The sequence below is a fragment of the Barbus barbus genome, assembly GCF_936440315.1.
Source record: "Barbus barbus genome assembly, chromosome: 10".
Taxonomy (NCBI): Eukaryota; Metazoa; Chordata; class Actinopteri; order Cypriniformes; family Cyprinidae; genus Barbus; species Barbus barbus.
The window spans coordinates 1,517,296-1,539,296 of NC_136738.1; the positions used below are offsets into that span (position 1 = coordinate 1,517,296).

The window sequence follows — 22,001 nt, forward strand, 5'->3', positions numbered from 1 at the left end:
TAGTCAGAATGACAATTAGAGATATCTGCAAATATAATTGCACTAGTAAGAAATCGGATTTGAGATATCTGTAAACATATTTTGACTAGTCAAAACTCAATTTAAGATATCTGTAATGATGTTATAGATATCTTTAAAAGACGCATCATATATCCGCAAATGTAATTAGAGATATCTCTAATTCCGTTTCGACTAGTTGCAATTATATTTGAAGATATTTCGTCGGGTCCTGATCACACTGACGGGGCTTATTTCGCGATAACTACCGGCTGCCTGTACATTATCCCTTACTTGACATTGCAATTTATGAATTAAATCAACATTACGACAAAATGAAAAACATAAACGTAAATTATTAGGGGGCTAAATATAATATAAATTCCGGCGCTATCTCTGACAACTATATAGTAATAATATATATTACCTTACAAGCTGTTCATTTACAACGCAATGAACGCATTGTTGTAAATGATTTGCAAATAATGCAGTTACAATTACAGTGTTAACCTACAGGAATTATTTAATTACCTGAAAACCAGGTCAGGCCGTTCTGAGATTTTGGCGCGCTCGTCGAAGACCATGGTTAAGGCGGGGCTTAGCAAAGGGGTGGTTTGTGTACACAATTAAGATATCTATTAAATAATTATGACTAGTCAGAATGTTAATTCTAGATATCTACATTCAGATTCTTCCTAGTCACAAAGCTGAATGCGGATATCTCCAAAGAAAGATCCTCCTAGTCGAAAATCTGATTGAGATATCCATAATTAAATTGCAGATATCTTTAAATAAGTTTTGACTAGGAAGAATTCCAATTCAAGATATCTCTAATCAAGTTTTGCCTAGTCAAAAATCCAATTCAAGATATCTACAACTGTAATTCGACTAGTAGTAAATTATTTACAGATATCTACAAATGTATTTGTGGATATCTTTAAAAATGACGAATGAAAGATATCTCCAATTGGATTATGACTAGTAAAAACCCAGTTAGAGATATCTTGAATTATAATTTGCACTAGTGGCAACTCAGTTAGAGATATCTCTAATTTAATTGTCACTAGTAAAATTGTAATTAGAGATATCTCTAATTACAATTCTGCCTAGTGAAAATTCATTTATAGATATCTTTAATTACAATTTCTACTAGTCAAAACTCATTTGTAGATATCTGAAAATATTTTCCAATGGAAGTTAATGGAAGAATATGACTAGTCATAAAAGCAATATAGATATCTCTAATGTATATTACGACTAGTCAAATTAACATTGTAGATATCTTCAATGCATATTATGACTAGTCACAATCACATTGTAGATATCTTGATTGCAATTACGACGAGTCAAAATTGCAGAATAGATATCTGGAATTGGAATTATGACTAATCAAAACTGAATTATGACTAGTATGGCAAAGAGTATTTAATGCTAAAACGGCTTGCCATAGAGCAGACTCCACATGCCTCGCACCCAGGCAGACCACGCGCACAAACTGTGTCTCCCCGCTCGTGATTGTAGCAAGAGCAGGGAGGAACACACAGCTTGAAACGTGATCCGAGATCGCCCCTATGCTTTGATTTACTTGTGGACTTGGACATAGTGCTTTATTTTGACAAACAACACCAAATAAGACTCACAAAACACATATCGGACTGACAGCCACACAGAGCGCTTATGGCAAGCCGTTTTAGCATTAAATACTCTTTGCCATACTAGTCATAATTCAGTTTTGATTAGTCATAATTCCAATTCCAGATATCTATTCTGCAATTTTGACTCGTCGTAATTGCAATCAAGATATCTACAATGTGATTGTGACTAGTCATAATATGCATTGAAGATATCTACAATGTTAATTTGACTAGTCGTAATATACATTAGAGATATCTATATTGCTTTTATGACTAGTCATATTCTTCCATTAACTTCCATTGGAAAATATTTTCAGATATCTACAAATGAGTTTTGACTAGTAGAAATTGTAATTAAAGATATCTATAAATGAATTTTCACTAGGCAGAATTGTAATTAGAGATATCTCTAATTACAATTTTACTAGTGACAATTAAATTAGAGATATCTCTAACTGAGTTGCCACTAGTGCAAATTATAATTCAAGATATCTCTAACTGGGGTTTTACTAGTCATAATCCAATTGGAGATATCTTTCATTCGTCATTTTTAAAGATATCCACAAATACATTTGTAGATATCTGTAAATAATTTACTACTAGTCGAATTACAGTTGTAGATATCTTGAATTGGATTTTTTACTAGGCAAAACTTGATTAGAGATATCTTGAATTGGAATTCTTCCTAGTCAAAACTTATTTAAAGATATCTGCAATTTAATTATGGATATCTCAATCAGATTTTCGACTAGGAGGATCTTTCTTTGGAGATATCCGCATTCAGCTTTGTGACTAGGAAGAATCTGAATGTAGATATCTAGAATTAACATTCTGACTAGTCATAATTATTCAATAGATATCTTAATTGTGTACACAAACCACCCCTTTGCTAAGCCCCGCCTTAACCATGGTCTTCGACGAGCGCGCCAAAATCTCAGAACGGCCTGACCTGGTTTTCAGGTAATTAAATAATTCCTGTAGGTTAACACTGTAATTGTAACTGCATTATTTGCAAATCATTTACAACAATGTGTTCATTGCGTTGTAAATGAACAGCTTGTAAGGTAATATATATTATTACTATATAGTTGTCAGAGATAGCGCCGGAATTTATATTATATTTAGCACCCTAACAATTTACGTTTATGTTTTTCATTTTGTCGTAATGTTGATTTAATTCATAAATTGCAATGTCAAGTAAGGGATAATGTACAGGCAGCCGGTAGTTATCGCGAAATAAGCCCCGACAGTGTGATCGGTCTTGTATCACACTGAAGGGGCTTATTTCGCGATAACTACAGGCTGCCTGTACATTATCCCGCTTATTACACGGCTACTTGCCACATGAGGGAAAAAAAACTGGACATGAATATGAATTTGAAACATTTTATTGGCATATTTGTTTTAAATTAACATTTTTATCCTTCCGCGAAACGATATAGTACCACGTGACTAACATTCTGTTTGTCACAAGATGGCGCCAAACGGTAATCTTTGTTGGCGCGGAGGGATTTTAAACATACAAGTAGTACCGGCTATGCGTTATTACTTTGGAGCGGTTTTTTTTTTTTTTTTTACTTTGGAGCGGTTATTATTTGAAAAGAACGAACCTGCAAATGTCTCAACTGACCAATCAGAATCAAGCATTCCAGAGAGCCGTGTAATAAATTGATATAGCCTATCAGGCATTTTTCATGTTAACTTCTCCCCACAAGGGAGCAACAGAAGGGCAAAGGAAAACCAGACTGTATGCCACTGGAGGGACTGGTTGATCGATGTTGAAGGTATGAAATGTTTTTTATGTAATGTTAAAGGTACATCCATGTCATTTTTTTTCAAAATGTATATAGTATAATGAGTGAATTACTAAATCCATTTTTCAATTTGTGTTTGTGTCTTGTCCTGAATCACTACGATTACAGTAAATATTAATATTCAGACTGTTTGAATGGGACACATGCCGTTAAATTAATAGCTGGAATGCCAACGCTACTTTATGTAGCTTTTATTTTTAATTGGCTTTTCTTTGTTTTACGTTATTGGTCCTCTAAAAACAAAAAGTGATTAATAAAAACAGTGACTTAGATTTGAAGAAAAGGAGTGTTCACAATGAAAAATTATCTTATTTGTGGTGAATCTAGCCATTATGCAGAACAAATACCTAGGATTGTTTTTTTTTTGTAATCAGAAAAAATATAGAAACAATGCAGTTAGATGTAGTCATAATTAGACAGGCTGGCTAACTCTGTTTAGATTAAAATATCGCTGTCAAAGAACTGCACTTACCACACATTTTATAATAGGTTAGAGTCTTTTGAAGTTTGTGATTTTCTGTACATATATTTTGCAGAGGGAGAGAGTGATGCAGTCACTCTTGAGAGAATAATGGAATTTACCACTGGAGCCTCCACAGTGCCACCCCTGGGTTTCCCCCACCGCCCAGAAATAGAGTTCCTCCATCAAGACGGAAAAATCTTTCCAGAGGCCAATACTTGCCTCATTATATTACGACTGCCGATACACAAAGAATATGAAATGTTCAAGACCTACATGACGGAGGGAATCATGCAAAGCCCATATTTTGGTGTTGCCTGAAATCTAGAGCTGCATCCATAATGGATGGGGTTTTGTTGCATTGTGTTGAGTTTGTATCTTGTTGTGAGTTTGTATCTTGTTGTCGTTGTTAAAGGGTGAGTTAGCCCAAATATGAAAATTCTGTGACCATTTACTCAACCTCAAATAGTACAAAGTGTATTAGTTTCTATGTTCTGAATTTTTGGAGTGGAAAAAAAAAGAATGTACATTTTTCCACTTTTAAAGGAAAAGGTTAACAAAGAAAACAAAATGTTGTCAATGCATTATGACTTACAGAAGTCTCATGCTTTAAGCCTTAATATTACCTCTTTATATAAAGTAATTTTAGGTACAGTTACAACTGAGTACACCTTTTATTAATTTAAAGTTCCATTTAAGAACCACTTTCAAGTCAAATATGTTTGAGATGTGCATCTATTCCAAAATAAAATGCATTATTCTGCATTGTGCATGTTACTGTTTATTGTGGAAAAAACACAGTAACATTGCTCACTTTTAACTCTTTGTTCAGGTTCTCACTTGTACACCAGCTTTTCACAGAAAATTATTTTTACATGTCAGCATCTACTGTAAGCATCTATTAATTCTTCAACAGAGCATTGTTGTAGTTAAATCGTTTACATATTAAAATATTACAAAAGAATGACATTATTAACACACTCTAATCTGCAACACTAGTTTGCCAAAAGATTGGCAATTTCTGCACAACACACCTGAAACTTAGTCTTTAAATCTGTGATAATGGTCAATAGCATGGGACACAGTTTCCATTTGCTGAGGGGTGAGGTTAATTTGAGGCTGTTCAACAGTTACAGCTGGGATGTCTTCTGTTTCAGCTGTGGGCAAATACTCAATGCCATGTTGAGCCAGAAGTTCATTTAAATTTTCTGGCCTGTAGGGATAGTCTCCAAACACATTGTTGAGAGCTGTGCTGTCATTTCCCATCCTTGACAGCATTCCCTCAGTCCATATCTGGGTTGGTGTTTTATTGTTTTCTGCAAAACATGGTGATTCCATGCCTCTTTGAAGTGCTGTAGTCTGGCTTGGATCTGTGGAAGAAAAACTATGCCGAGTGAAACTTTGTGAAGGTCATTGCTGGGATCAAGAAGTTCAGAATCTTCAAGACTGTAGAACATGCTGTAGAATGAAAAAAAAGTCGTGACGTATTGAAATTGGTGCTCTGCGTTTAACCCATCCAAGTGCACACACACAGCAGTGAGTAGTGAACAAATCCACACACACACACACACACACCGTGAACACACACCCGGAGCAGTGGGCAGCCATGCTGCAGCGCCCGGGGAGCAATTGGGGGTTCGGTGCCTTGCTCAAGGGCACCTCAGTCGTGGTATTGAGGGTGGAGAGAGCGCTGGACATTCCCTCCCCCCACCTACAATCCCTGCCGGCCGGGGGCTCGAACTCGCAACCTTTCGATTACTAGTCCGACTCTCTAACCATTAGGCCACGACTTCCCCCCGAATGTAGCACATGTAAAAATACATCCCTCCACAAACGTTCTATCCTTTGGTTGTGAACTGATTCCCCAGTGATGTGACTCCGGCGCTGAAGTCCTTGTACAAGGTTCATGAACAAGGCCACTTGTAAGTTTTCACCACCGTGATCTGACCTTACCCTAGAGGGCAGACCATAAAGGCATGTTGCTTGAATAAACTGAGACAGTACAGTACTGGCACAGTTGTCGGTGTTGCAGTTTAGGTATGTGATTAGTCGTGAATGTCCATCGATTGCACCATGAATCACAAAGCCCCATCTAAAAGAAAAAAAATAAATAATACAAATGTAAGTTAAGTATTATAGGTAGTACAGTGTGAAGAAACAAACAAAGAAGTGCTACAGGTCCCACTTCTTCACAGTTCCCAGGTTTCTTTTATGCAGGACATCACAATAGACACATTAAAATGAAATGTTTAAATAATTAACCTTTACAACAGGGCGCACAAATAATCAAGTACTGTTTGGACAAATTTTTATTTTAACATGAATAAATGGTGAAAAAAGCGGGGTCTAATAATCAAGAAATTAGGAAGTGTACATAAGGACAACTGGAATATTAGGGACTATAGAAGTGAAATATAAACTACACTGTGTTATACTTAGAATAATTGTATGTACTGTATGTAATGTATTAATAATTCATATAGAAAATGCAAGTTTTCTAAAAGTCAAACGTTCATATAGTTCCACAGTACAGACTCTTTCAAACCAGCTTTAAAAAAAAAGTCACTGGATCTAAAATGTCAGTGATTTAACATTTAGTGGTTTTAGGCCAGGACGATATGGTGAACTGTTATAATGATATTGTAGTATTGTGATTTACAATGGCTGCTTAGGTTCACAGTAATGGACTAGTCTGTAACAGATTTATTTAGCATATTTAAGACCAAATACCTTTAAAAACAAATAACTTTTAATTGAAATCAGATGCATAACCAGCATAAATGGCTGGGTTATTCAGGTTTCTAAACATGTTTGGCTGTTTATTCTATAAATCCGAATTTGATAATGCAGGTCTACACTAGGCTATATTTTAGTATCGCAGAAATGCACTGTCACACCATTTTTATGCTGCATCAGCAGAACATAAACTAACCTTATGAGGCGCATGTTGCCATCAATGTGCCAGAGACTGTTGGGATAGGGCACATGATAAACTTTTCTAGCCACTGTGCTGCTCCATCTCCTTGCAGCAGCCGCTGGATTGATACGGACCAACATCTCACGAACCCTTTGGCGGGAAACCTTTAATCCTTCTGCAACCAGTAAGGCTCGCATCATCTAAAATGTTTGCATTGAATTGGAGAAAATGAAATAATAATAATTAGTTTATGAACTGATAGGACAGACCTTAAAATGAAATCAAACAAGCCTTACCTCACTTCCAGTATTTGGATACTGGCATTGTAGTCGTCTCACTACATTTTCAAGTTCTCCATCATCCACTCCATGACATTCTGCTCCTGATTGATACGCCAAGCAGCTTGGACCTCTTGTACAAGAATGAGGAGGAGCACCCTAACATTCTTGCCATTCGTTTGACTGTGTGACCTTGCTTCATTAAAAATTCAATTTGGTCACGTGTTATTTAAATGGCTGGTCTACCTCGGCTACCTGCAATTGAAAGCAACATATTTGTTTTACTGGCATGCAGCTCCTAATGGCAAGCAGTATAATATTAGAAAAATTGTGGCAAATAAGAAAGGAAAGAAAGGAAGGGATGGAACAAAGTAATGGTCTAATAAGAGGGTGATTCTGTAACAAGCACTTTGTACATTACCCAGCATTGCAGATTTAAACTACTTTTTCAACATTATTTTATTTAGTAGGCCTACAAATGTTGAAGAAATACAATTTCTTTATTATGAGTCATTGAACTTGACCAGGCAAAGTTGAAAAATTAAATTACACTTTGAACAGTTTGAGTGTCTGTTGGTTATTTTTAAACCTAAATATGGTATATGCTTATGTGTGATACGAAATCTGAAATCTCACATACAAATACATTTTTATGGACTGATTAACCTTTGTGTGGAACCTTATCAGTAGTGTTTTTCAGTAGCCATTCAAAGAATTGTTATTTTAATCCTTATTTACATAAAAATTATGTAGGCATACAATTTGTTGTACAGTCATACTTTTAACTATATGTATTATGTACATAGATTTTAATTTGTATTACAACTGTATTCATTTTGTAAGTGAATAGTTACATAGCATGTACACTGGTAAGACTACTTTTGTGCAGACCGAGGAGAAAGTTACAGTTGTATTACTATGGGTATGGTCATGATCAAAGTAGAGAGCAGAAAATAAACAAACGCATAAAAAAGACAAAGACGAGCTTTCCGAGATTCCTCGTTTGTGTATGCGATTACTGCAGATAAAGAGCAAACTTTTTAAAACCAGAAATTCACCTGAGTTACTTCGAGAGACGGAAAAATCTGTAGTTCCCTCACTCTGCAAATGCGTCGACAGCATCGTTCGAATTTCATCCAGACTTCTGTTTAATTCTTCATACGTCTCAGGAGGCAGCAAATATGAAATTCTCTGTGCATTTCTTAAGCAATCATATATCGCACAAAGTTCGCGCTCACCACAATTTCCCTGACTTTGAGCTCTTTCAATTTGTTGACACTTTCTTGCTATTTTGTCGAGAACAGCTCCCGCCATGGCTTAATAATGCCTGAAGTACTTCATATCCTTTCTTCGTGAAAACAAAAGCAGGCTAAAGTTGTTAGCGGTTATTTAGGGAGGCGGAACTGTGGGCGGTGCTGAGGAAATGTAGTTTCACGTCACGCAACAGGAGATTGGACTAGCAAATACAATGCAGATATCTTCAAATATAATTGCAACTAGTCGAAACGGAATTAGAGATATCTCTAATTACATTTGCGGATATATGACGCGTCTTTTAAAGATATCTATAACATCATTACAGATATCTTAAATTGAGTTTTGACTAGTCAAAATATGTTTACAGATATCTCAAATTCGATTTCTTACTAGTGCAATTATATTTGCAGATATCTCTAATTGTCATTCTGACTAGTCAAATTATAATTATCACTCGTCAAAATACAATTTTTCCTATCTGTAAATATATTTATGGATAGTCTGAACGAAGGTTTAAATGCTAAAACGGCTTGCCATAGAGCGCTTGCTGAATAACAGAAAGCTGAAGCCGGCTCCACCTCACGTGCTTTTAAAGCTTCCTGGTCGTGACGTCACCCGCCCGTGACGCCTCGCCCTTCCATTGGACTGATTGTACAGATGATTCAGAGCACGGTCACGCTGAAGACGTTCCCTCGAGTTCCTGAAGGGGAACCCACATTTTATCCCCAGTAATATTAAGCAGATTGCTTGAATTTCTGGAATTGTTTTAATAGCATGTGACACTCATCAATATGTTCACTACTTCAATAACAATTTCTGATCCACTAGTAGCACCTTATTGGCACCATTCGGTCATGTGCCAAATGCTTCAATAGTGACTATCCTGAGCAGTGACTAAAGACAACAGATGGAGAAAATGTCGAAAAAATATTTCACTCCAGAAAAGGAAAGAACTGCATTTAGAATCAAGTGATGTGGTTATAACACCTACCACTGTCTTGTAATCTAATCATCTAGTAGTCAAATTTAAGGAAGAATGTGAACTTCATCTGCCCAATCATAAGCTATAGAGTATAGGCATAGGTAAAGCATTGCTTACCTCACTCTTGGCATCTTTCATCCACCTTATGTTCTTCATAAATTAGCGATCAGACTGTGTATCAGTCTTGAGTTTAAATCTCCACCAAGGATTACATTATATAAACAACAAAATGATTTCAACAATTCCTTTCGGCACAACAATAAAGCAATATAACACAAGCAAGCCTATTACATTTTAGAGACATTAGTCATTGTTTGTCTATTTGTTGCTTTGCCAAAGAAAATATCTCAGCAGAAAGCCACAATACATTTAACCATTGCACATCTCCAAGCAGTAATAGCTGCTTTTCATAAGTTTGGTTCAAAAACACTGATTCAGTTCAGTGAATAATTCAATGACTCACTCATCAAGACAGTCATGTTTCGATTCTGTGGGATTTTGGCCAATTATTTTGTACATAAAATCAGATTTTACATCCTTGTGCAATATTCGTCTTTGTTTTTTGTCATTGTTCTTTTTTTTTGAGGTTTGGAATTGTATTGTGTTTTGTGTTTATTGAGGAGCATTTCCTATTTTATTCAAGCATAGCAGAATTTTTTTTATTGAATGAATGATTTACTCATAGTCAAGTCAAGTCACCTTTATTTATACAGGGCTTTTAACAATACAGATTGTCTCAAAGCACTTAACAGTATCACATTGGAGGATAGAGTGTCAGTAATGTATAAAAATAAGATTAAACACTCAATTTTCAGTTATTGAATTCAGAGATGTCATTGTCTAGCTCAGTTTAGTTTAAATAGTATCTGTGAAATCAAATTGACGATAATCGCTAGAAATCAAGTGTCCCCAACTGAGGCGACAGCGGCAAGGAACCAAAACTCCCTCTGTGACAGAATGGAGAAAAAACCCTTGGGAGAAACCAGACTCAGTCGGGGGGCCAGTTCTCCTCTGGCCAGGACATTATTGTTTAATTATTGATTTAATTAAAATTTCAAATGTATAATTGTATTGTATTTCTATTTTTATATTGTTGCAATTTCTAACAATAATAGTATTATATAGTTAGGTATTTTATTATATTTTTAGTTATTTTGTTTTATTTTTATTTTTATTGTATTTTTAGTGGAGGTCTTCACTGGGGATATATCCCCGGGGCTAATCCAGGTGTCCGGCCTCCACCGACGATCAAGGCCGCAGACATCATCTCCCAGCGCCCGTCCACCATCTGATCCGGACACGGACTGAGAAACAGAATAAGAAAGAAACAGACAAATATTAGCGTAGATGCCATTCTTCTTACGATGTAACGAGTACATTATGTGTTATGGGGAGTTGATCTAATTAATGCAGCCTAACAATCATTTAACGGATTTGAATAATAGAAGTGTAGTAGTGTGTTATGTGTAAGCCAGGTTAAAGAAATGTGTCTTTAATCTAGATTTAAACTGACAGAGTGTGTCTGCCTCCCGAACAGTATTAGGTAGATTGTTCCAGAGTTTGGGTGCTAAATAGGAAAAGGATCAGTCGATTTTGATATTCTAGGTATTATCAAACGGCCAGAGTTTTGAGAACGCAGCGGACGTGGAGGACTATAATGTGATAAGAGCTCACTCAAGTACTGAGGAGCTAAGCCATTCAGGGCTTTATAAGTAATTAACAAGATTTTAAAATCTATACAATGTTTAATAGGCAGCCAGTGCAGTGTTGACAGAACCGGGCTAATATGGTCATACTTCCTGGTTCTAGTGAGAACTCTAGCTGCTGCATTTTGGACCAGCTGTAGTTTGTTGATCAAGCGTGCAGAACAACCACCCAATAAAGCATTACAATAGTCTAACCTTGAGGTCATAAATGCACGAATTAGCATTTCTGCATTTGACGTTGAGAGCATAGGTCGCAATTTAGATATGTTTTAGAGATAGAAAAACACAGTTTTACAGATGCTAGAAACATGGCTTTCAAATTAAAGATTGCTATCAAACAGCACACCTAGGTTCCTAACCACATAAAGAGTTATTGTCATCACCTACTGGCCTATCGATGTAACCTGCTACACAGAGAAGCAGAGTGAGACAAAACCAACATTCGAGAATCGAAACTAGCTATTATATAAATCAACATAATCAGCAAAGTGTGAAAGCTTTAATAATTAGGCTATAAGCAGTTTTGAGTTTAGCAGTTAGTGTTACAGATTTCCTCCCCTCATGTTCCTGAGGCAGCAGATACCGTCTGATGTCTTTCACCCTCAGATAAAAACAAACAGGCCTTTCAAGTGATAGCTGCCCAGTTAAATATAGCGTCAGGTTTGTTTGCATGACAGGACTACACCGCGTCGCACTGTGCATGGCTTTCAAGCAGCAAGCTTTGATCAAAGGCAGGTGTGTCTGTGTTCAAGAGAGCTCAGCCGGTCATTTTGAGCTTTTATTAGTATTAACCAGTGTTTGATCTTCATTCAGACCCGGTGAGGTTAAACAAAGCTGGCAGCTTTGTTTATGGTTTTTTTTTCATTCTTAAATACAAACTACAGTTTTTGTTCTTTCTAATAATTGTTCGGCATTTTACTCACCAACATCTATGTACGTCCCAAAATAAATGACGAAACGAAACGCTGTGGCTGTTTTGTGAAGTCAACATCCGGAACTTTTACTCTTTTTCGAGTATAGTGCCTCCTGTTTTTACTTTGTGATTTTATGCGTTTTCCATTCTATGCTCTTAAAAAATTAGTTTTAAAAAGGGGGTTTCACAGCAATCCCATAGAGGAACCATTTTGGGTTTTCCATGGAACCTTTCAGTGAACAGTTTTTTTTAGTGTGGAGAACGTTTAAATAATGTAATCAATCCTTTTCCACAATGACATGGAAATGGAAAGTCAACGAAAAGTTTCCATAGATGTTAAAGAACTAATAATGCAAATAAAGAATCTTTCTCTTTTACAGTGTATTTGTTTGAACACTTTTTCATGCTCTGTACATGCTCTGTAGTGTGTGTGTGTGTGTGTGTGTGTGTGTGTGTGTTTAGGCCAGTCTGTCTTATCGTCTCAATGTTGTCCAGCTGCAGTATCAGTGATGTGCTGTGCCGCCCACCTGCCCCTGGCTGTGCCGCTAAGCCCTTTCTGGAGTCCTGATGGACAACCCTGTGATAAGAGCAGCAACATGATCTCTGTGTTTCCTTTTGATGTGACCCACAACAAAGAGGTGGACAGATTCTTGTGCTTCACAGTGCAAAAGAAATGAAACAACCACAGCCTATTGTGCACAATGACATAGTTACATTCATTGAGTTTTTCTCTTTATTGACCTTGGCACAGATTATATGCTCAGAGTTCTTTCCCATAAATCCCTTAACATGTTTGCTAATTAATTGCAGTAGGGTGGTATTTGTACTCTATGCATGCAGTTGTGTGAGCATTCTTAAATATGTATTACATAGTTCCATAAACTGTATTTAACACCTTTAAATTTTACGGTGCTTGTTCCAAGTATTTCCACCTAAATTTGGACAAATTGAATAAATGGTTGTCCTTCATATGAAGAGCTTTTTCCTCTGCTAACAGCTGGGGAGGTATAGTCAGCATTTGTTCAGAGATTTGGCTGTTGGCAGCAGTGCCTCGGATGAAAGCAGGATTCTGTCATGAGCGAGAATATTAGACAGATAGGGACCCCGGGGGTGTATAATTTCGCTAGCTCTTGCCTGGGGTTATTAAATATTAGCCTGAGGTGCTGAAGGGCGTTGCTGAAAGGGGCTATCATCAGCTCTCCCTATCATCAGGATTTTGCACTTCTTCCAAACGCTTACACTCCTGAGACTTAGTAGATGGTGCCCTCTTCTGTCCTTACATAATGTCGTGATTAAATGAAATGAAATGTGAGTTTCAGATACTTGAATTAATATCATACTGGTTATTGGTCAAAATTAAATTATTTATTATTATTATTATTATTAGCATTTTTCAGTATCTATATTGGATATTTAATTGTGCATGTTTATTTTCCCTATTTATACATTTAAATTACTTTTGCCTTCATCTAACACTTACTAAAGTTAATACATTTACTACAACCCGAATTCCGTAAATGTTGGGATGTTTTTTTTAAATTTGAATAAAATTAAAACTAAAAAACTTTCAAATCACATGAGCCAATATTTTATTCACAATAGAACATAGATAACATAACAAATGTTTAAACTGAGAAATTTAAAAATTTTATGTACAAAATGAGCTCATTTCAAATTTGATGCCTGCTACAGGTCTCAAAATATTTGGGATGGGGGCATGTTTACCATGGTGTAGCATCTCATCTTCTTTTCAAAACAGTTTGAAGACGTCTGGGCATCGAGGTTATGCGTTTCTGGAGTTTTGGTGTTGGAATTTGGTTCCATTCTTGCCTGATATAGGTTCCAAGTTGCTGAAGAGTTCGTGGCCGTCTTTGATGTATTTTTCGCTTAATGATGCGTCAAATGTTCTCTATAGGTGAAAGATCTGGACTGGAGGCAGGCCAATTCAGCACCCGGACTCTTTTACTACGAAGCCATGCTGTTGTAATAGCTGCAGTATGTGGTTTTGCATTGTCCTGCTGAAATACACGTCGTCTGGAGGGGAGCATATGTTGCTCTAAAACCTTATATACCTTTCAACATTTATAGTGCCTTCCAAAACATGCAAGCTGCCCATACCATATGCACTTATGCACCCAAGATGCTGGCTGATAACTCTTTAGCCTGGATGACACGGCATCCGTGATTTCCAACAAGAATGTCAAATTTGGATTCGTCTGACCATAGAACACTTTTCCACTTTGAAACAGTCCATTTTAAATGAGCCTTGGCCCACAGGACACGACAGCGCTTCTGGACCATGTTCACATATGGCTTCCTTTTTGCATGATAGAGCTTTAGTTGGCATCTGTAGATGGCACGGCGGATTGTGTTTACCGTCAGTGGTTTCTGGAAGTATTCCTGGGCCCATTTAGTAATGTTAATGACAGAATCATGCCGATGAGTGATGCAGTGTCGTCTGAGGGCCTGAAGACCACGGGCATCCAACAAAGGTCTTCGGCCTTGTCCCTTACGCACAGAGATTTCTCCAGTTTCTCTGCATCTTTTGATTATGTAATGCACTGTAGATGATGAGATTTGCAAAGCCTTTGCAATTTGATGTTGAGGAACGTTGTTTTTAAAGTATTCCACAATTTTTTTACGCACTCTTTCACAGACTGAAGAGCCTCTGCCCATCTTTACTTCTGAGAGACTCTGCCTCTCTAAGACATCTCTTTTACGTTACAGACCTGATGTCAATTAATTTAATTAGTTGCTAGATGATCTCCCAGCTGAATCTTTTCAAAATGTCTTGCTTTTCAGCCCTTTGTTGACCCCGTGCCAACTTTTTTGAGACCTGTAGCAGGCATCAAATTTGAAATGAGCTCATTTAGTGGATAAAAGTGTAAAAATTCTCCATTTAAACATTTAAAAATTTCATAAAAAAATTCAATTTAAAACTTTCTCCATTGGCTCATGTGATTTGAAAGTCTTTTAGTTTTAATTTTATTCAAATTTAAAAAACGTCCCAACATTTCCGGAATTCGGGTTGGAATAAATAGAATATTAAATGTAATCCAAAACAAATTATTTTTTTATACTGTACAGTATGTTGTACAATGTTGTGATGATTTAAAACAAATAATTTTAGATTTAATGTTTTAATTTAGATAAATTATAACACTTTTTAATATATACATTGTTTCAAAGTATGGAATATTTTTTTATAATAATCATAAAAAATAATATTAATACCCATATATATGTATCCCCATTTATAAGATCAGATATTTATGAACAATATGCGATGTGAAGTATGCAGCTGGACAGTGTCATCCAATTTTAGACCAACTTTGCCTTATTAATTTTGTAGGCTGCATTTTTATAACTGACCACAAGGTGGAGAGAGAGTGCAGGGAGGGACCTCTAAGAATACATTAGGACAGTGGTACTAAACACCCTTGATTTACTGATCTATCCAGTGACCTGGCTTCATAGAAGAATGTTCTAATAAAGAATTGGCTGTAAATCTGAGACGTTACATGTATATACTTCCCTTGACTCAGCAAGTACTTCCTCCTCAACAGTTGTCTCTCAACTGTTGCCACAGTGATGCTAATTCATATTTGTCATTAGGTAATATTAACAAACTTGGCAAATGTTCCCTGTGTCCCAGTTCTGGAGCATGTTTTGTAATCACATTATATGCATTGTAACATACCGTATTTTCAAAGATAATACTCTCAATATGCAAGTCATTATATTGGATTATCTTTGTGCCATAATGCACTAAATTGTTTTAAACCCCTCTTAAATGCAATTACACACTCTGCAAATACATTTAAGACTTTATTTTTGTTTCTTATAATACTGTATAATTCCAAGGTACCTTGGCATGTATTACAGTTTATCTGTCCCGCCAGCTGTTATGATCAGACAGGCCTTTTGTCATTCAGCAGAGCCACAGATGGGAGACCAGCATGGGGTCAGTAGCAAGAAGACAAAGACCAATACCATTAAACGTGCACAGGAACACATGAACAGTGTGTTAGTGTGAAAGTTGATCTAGCTGTCTAATAAACCTGGAATTATGTATTATGAAAACGTTTGGCTCTTTAAACTTTAAACTGTAAACAGGATTTGAGACATTTTGTGTTTGGATTGCATTCTGTTATATTGGATCATATCTTCTGTATCATCAGCAGAATGAATGGAAAATCTCTGTATGACATTTATCGGTGTCTCCAGACAAATATTACTGTAATAAATGAAGAATAGGTTATTTACAGAGCAAATGGTAATGTTGACTGCTTTAATCCAGCTTTAGTGACATGGCAGCTTGATGAATTTGGGTTTCCTTTCATAATCTCATGGAAACTTAAAGGAGTACTCATGTAACCTCCGTTTCTGCCAAGACTGATTAATTTGCTTTCAGTAAGTTGTTCCAAACATCAAAAACATGCAAAGAGTTAGGAAAAAATATATATATATTTTATATGGTTTTTAAAAATTATTTCTTAATTGTCTTGAAAACCCTCTGGGCCAAAGATTTTTAATAACAAATAGCAATCTTCCTTTTTTTTAAATGCAATTTCTCATTACATCAATCTTGGTTAATCACTGCATGGTTATTGTTTTCTTTTTCAACTATTCCAACCCAGGGCCTGTTTCATAAAACAAGTTTAAATGAGCCAGGCTTATTTCAGATGGTCTGACTTATTTTGAACCAAATCAGCTGACAATAAATCAGAGCAATTGAAATAAACCAGGCTTAGTTGGTTCAAAATAAGTCAGACTAACTGAAATAAGCCTGTCTTATTTGGTCAACTTATTTTATGAAACAGCCCCTGATCTCATTAAAGTGCTTATAAATAGTACGCCAAATAAAAACAAAAACTCGTGGTATTGATAGCAAAAACCGACTTTGGCGTGTATATGCTACGCGATGCGTGTCGCGAAAATTGCGTAATACACGCACGCCAAAACACGTGCGTATCATATGCACGCCAAAGTCCATTTTTGCGTATCAATACCTCGAGTTTTTGTTTTTATTTGGGGTACTATTTATACGCATTTTCATGAGACTGGGCTCACTATTTCAGTGCTAAGTAGGTTAAATGGAAGAGCCGAGCAGAGAATTGTGCCCTGTCTGGGAATCACAGGACTATACTTGGCTCATGCGGTCTAAAAATTCCACCTTCTGAAGTGATAATGTGAAGGCAGGCGTTTGCTTCTATTGGTGCTTTAGTCTGTCATTCGTCTTCTGTAGCTCTGAGGTTGGCTAATCACGCAGACACGTTGGGATAATCCCGGTTAGCAGAAGCTGATGTCAGATTGGTTTGGCTCACCACAAATCCCCTCTAGTTGAGGTAGGCAATGCAGGACTGGCTTGCAGTCACTACTGCAGAAGGAGTGGAGGGAGTGTGGCTGCTCTGGAATTTCCTTTCTGATGGGCTGTCAGTCCACCTGCTAACCTGCCTGTTTTACTAACCAAATGGAGCTGCCCTTGTGATCTGATAAATTCAATCTCCATCGCGACGTGTCCGCGCTCGCAGGGCCGTAACATAAGATTTTTGCCGGCGCGCTCTGCGATATGGGGACCGTGCTCTCTATATCCCCTATAGCAACTAAGGAGACCATTCTGAAAGATGGAGGAGACGAAGCCAACGGGAAAATAGAGAAAAGCCTCAAAAAGCAGTCAGTATTCGTATCCACGCTCACATTTAAGCGGCTAGTGACTGCATCAAGTAAGAAAAAAAGTGCCAAGAAAGTAAGTCCGACTCCTCTTCCTCTGCCAGCGAGCAGCGACAGTCAGGTCGAGCATCTGAATCAGGAGAACTCCAGGAAATCGCAACAGTCCGAGAAGAAAGCGAAAAATGGACCTCTCGCGGTGCCCATCCCCACGGTTCCTCCCCATCTGGACCAGGATCAGGACCAGGCGAAGCAGCTGGTGTCGGTTCAGAAGCAGCCCAGCAGCCGGTCGCTCGTCTCGCCGAGGCGCGTGATCGTCCAGGCCTCCACCGGGGAGCTGCTCCGTTGTCTGGGCGAATTCCTGTGCAAACGATGCTGCAAAGTCAGGGAACTCACCCCAAACGAGGTTATCCTCTGGTTCCGAAACGTGGACAGGACTCTGCTGATGCAGGGCTGGCAGGACCACGGGTTCATCACGCCTGCCAACCTCGTGTTCGTCTATCTGCTCGTTAGGGAAACCGTGACCGAGGATGTTGACAATCCACGTGAACTCCACGGGACCTTTCTGACCTGCCTCTATCTGGCGTATTCCTACATAGGGAACGAGATCTCGTACCCTCTCAAGCCCTTCATGGTCGACACCAATAAGGACGTGTTCTGGGAGCGTTCATTAGATGTCATCGATAAACTGAGTGGCAAAATGCTGCAGATTAACATAGATCCGCACTTTTTCACGGAGGTTTTCCAAGACTTAAAAAACGAAGGAGATTATAAGAAGGATGGAAGCGAACTGGATCGCTGAGTGTGGTCAGAATCTGAGCAGAGATCAGTTATTTCTGATTTATTGTAATCAGCTCTGCCTGAGTGACTGTTTCGTTGCACCTTGAGCCGATCTATCAATTTAGTATTTATGACACTCTTGTGTTTGTCTTTATTTGAACAGTGTTAAGTATCCCCGGTGAAGTGATCTGTAATAGCCAGCATGGCTTCACCGGTGTAGCTGCAGTTTTATGCATGTCGTATAGATTTGCATCTGTTGCTGTGATTCACAATCATTCATAAAAAAGGGAAGGCACAACGTTTATTCTGTATAATTGTGAGCCTCATGTCTAAGTTAGCTATCTGGGTCACTATCCTCCTGAGACCTAAAGAAAAGTTGTATATTTTCTAATGTTGCATTAGAATTGTTTTACATATAATTTAAGTGTTTGGTGTAGCCTAACAAACATAATATTCGTTTAGTTCCAAAATATATACAGGCCTACCATTTATGTTATACTGTATTGGTCGCATTATTATTAAAAAGTTTGGAAGTTGCTATATCAAAGGTACTTCATGGACAAAGACTGATGGGTCTCAGGAGGATGATGCTCCATTTGAAGAGATGTGAAAGGAACTATCCAAGGTGCTGACCTATATGTGCTCATTTATTCTATTGACAGACGCCTGTCTCCAGCCATTCTGGATTTGAAACTTGAAAGTGTTTTCTCTTTACTGAGATATTATATGTGCCAATTCATGGGCGATCTTACTGTTTTGATTCACATTGGTTTAAGGTAAATGGGCAGATCATGCTTGGAGTTTATTTTATACTTTGACATGATTCTTCAGTACTCTTTCTTGAATGAAATGAAACCCAGTCTGGTTTTCTTGATCGATAATGCACAAGCTCATTAATGCACTGACCACGTGCCATTTGACGACATATTATAAGATTATATAGCATCCATAACTTCACATGATCTTTGGGACAAGCCATCTATCCATTATCACTGCAGTGTACAATAAAACTCCAAATCTCTTACATTTGAAGTCACTTGTTCATACTTTTTCGTTTGACTAACAAGCTACATTTTTTTCTCTCTGTTTATGCAACAGGTTTGTATATTTATTTTGATCTTATATTCGTTGCCCTTTGGTTCCTAATGATAGTTTTTGAAAAAAAGGAAGGATAGAAAGAAATATTAATTATTAGTCTACAGTGAATTTACAGATGGATCAATCCTGTTTACGACTTTACTCCAAGGCTTTTCATCATCAATCAGTCCCGTTCAGCTGAAAACAAGAATGAGCGAGTCTCGCAGAGTTGTGAATAAAACACTCGACATGAATGATCTTCTAGTTCATTGGTCGGTATTTGCTGCAGTCTGTGAGAAGGGTTTCTCTGGGTCAGAGGAAGACATGTGAACTGGGGCTTCATCTCTCTAGTCTGTCGCTATAGTAACCGCAGGATCGCTCATTCTCAGCATTGCGGAACCTCACGCGCTTTGTCTTCAAGCAGTGCGTGCCCACGTGCACACAACAAATATACATCAAGGATGCTATTTTGTGTCAAGTAGTGTTCAAGAAGGAAATTAGCTCGCAATCAACACATGTCCCAGTTTTGGAACTATTTTTGTTGCTTCTGTTGCAACATGCAGCCACGTCGTCCTACCCGAATAGCATTACTGGAGTACTTTATACAAAAAAAAAAAAAAAAAAAAATTGTACTTCAAACTTTTATGTTTACTTGCAAATTCTTGAATATTTATGAAATCTGTTAGTAAATTTTGAGTGAAAATTGTTTTTACACCGATTTGTTTTTTCAGTGCATCTAAAAATACTTTGAAAACACTTTACTCAGAAATTACTATTACACTCATAACAATGTACAAATAAGTACAAACAGCATGTGACATTGAATTAAACATAACATTTTGAAGCAGAAACACTGAAATGTTATTGTCTTGTGAAACATACTCTGAATGTTTTATTTACAATATTGAACAAAAAAAAGACCATTGTTAATTATTCTTGTAATTCCAATCTTCTAAATTTAATTCCAGAGTTTCTTAATTCAATTTGAATTCAAAAATTCTCCATTCAGTTCTAAATAGTGGACAACAGATTCATAATATTTAGAAACAATATCACTGACGCTAATATGTTCTGTCTGTTGAATGGCTGTGCCTTATTAGTTGCACCTATGAGGACTGCAGGATCCTCAGTAAACAAGTGATTTCCTCAGAGACCCTAACCAAAGTGCCAAGCACAGGATTAGTTCTTTTTTGAACTTGTTAAAATGGTTCCTTAATCTGTCAGGAGGCTTTCTTACTGTCATCTTGACCTTATGACACTGTGCCATGGCTATATATACTGTATATAAGAGGTCTTATCTAAGACGTTCCACTAACTGATCCCAGATTAGTAGAAATAGGTTGTATCACATTGGAATTCAAAGTGTCAATAATACTCTTTTGGCAGGTCAGTGAATAAACACCTTTCCTATGAGCATGTCAAGACAAGCCAGCACTCCTTTCCAAACTATTTTATCTAAATGTTATACTTTTTAAAATTAAGAATATATTTATTTTGTTCTAAGTAATAGTTCAGCCAAAACTCAAAATGTATTTAATAAACCAATATGAATTTTTCTTTATGGAACAAAAAAGAAGAGATTTTGAAGAATGTTCATGCTGCTCTTTATCACCCAGTGAAAGCATATAGAGACCAGGGGCTCCAAATAGAATAAAGTGCCATAAAAGAGTCCATATGATCCATGCAGGCTTGGAATGATATGAAGGTGAATGAATTATGACAGAAATCAAGGCCCATTCGCGATATAGTTTTACAAAAAACATTCTAAATGTAAAAGATAGCAGAGTTCACAACCCAACTATAATAACATTAACGGCATGGAGGAACAATATTGTTGGAATCACTTTTAATTTTGTTTTCTATAGCTGATAAATGATAAAACAGCCAATCAGAATTCACCCTGCTTTAAAGAACTATTTAAAGCAAAAAATAAGCATGCTTATAATAATCAGAATGTTATCATTGGCTGGTGTGGATGATAAGATAGTTATTGTTACAGTTACCTTTATTTACATGTATTGCTCATGTTGTAAACATCCATTAAAACAGATAACAGATTTTTAAAAATGACATAAATATTATAGAATGTTTCAAACAGGACATTTTTGAAGCATTCAGTATGAAATAATTAGCCACAGACTTGATTACACTTTTTTCTTTTCTCCAGTTTCTCTGGGGGAGAGCCAGATGGAGGATGTTGGCTATATATAGAGTGGAGTGGGTGTTTCGTGACTGACTTGAATGGATGATACATTCAGTGCCACCCACTGGCTGGGAGTTAGTCACTGGATCACACAGACAGATTCAAAGCAGTACTGATCATTAAGGTTTCTCTAGGGGCTACCAGCCAACACGTATCTCCTGTCACAGAGGGTTGTGTTTACCAGAAACAATTACTTCAGCAGCCTTTTAGGGGGCTAATAACCATTACCAATCCTGAATTAGATTGATTGCTCTTCAGCTTCCTTCAATGATAGCATTTATCCTTGAACCAACATGACCAGCAAGTGGCATCA

At 37.1% G+C, this 22,001-nt stretch overlaps 1 protein-coding gene across 1 annotated transcript; it reads left to right on the top strand.

The window, feature by feature from the left end:
* The first annotated feature begins 17,279 nt into the window (after positions 1 to 17,279).
* LOC306876018 (cyclin-dependent kinase 5 activator 1-like) lies at positions 17,280 to 20,178 on the top strand. Its single transcript, XM_079426907.1, has one exon. It carries the CDS (start codon positions 17,531 to 17,533, stop codon positions 18,428 to 18,430), a length of 900 nt encoding a protein of 299 aa, XP_079283033.1. The 5' UTR covers positions 17,280 to 17,530; the 3' UTR covers positions 18,431 to 20,178.
* The last annotated feature ends 1,823 nt before the right edge of the window (positions 20,179 to 22,001 follow it).

What these genes read in the sequence shown, in the direction of transcription:
- LOC306876018 (XM_079426907.1), top strand. Translation starts at nt 17,531, where the DNA reads ATGGGGACCGTGCTCTCTATATCCCCTATAGCAACTAAGGAGACCATT.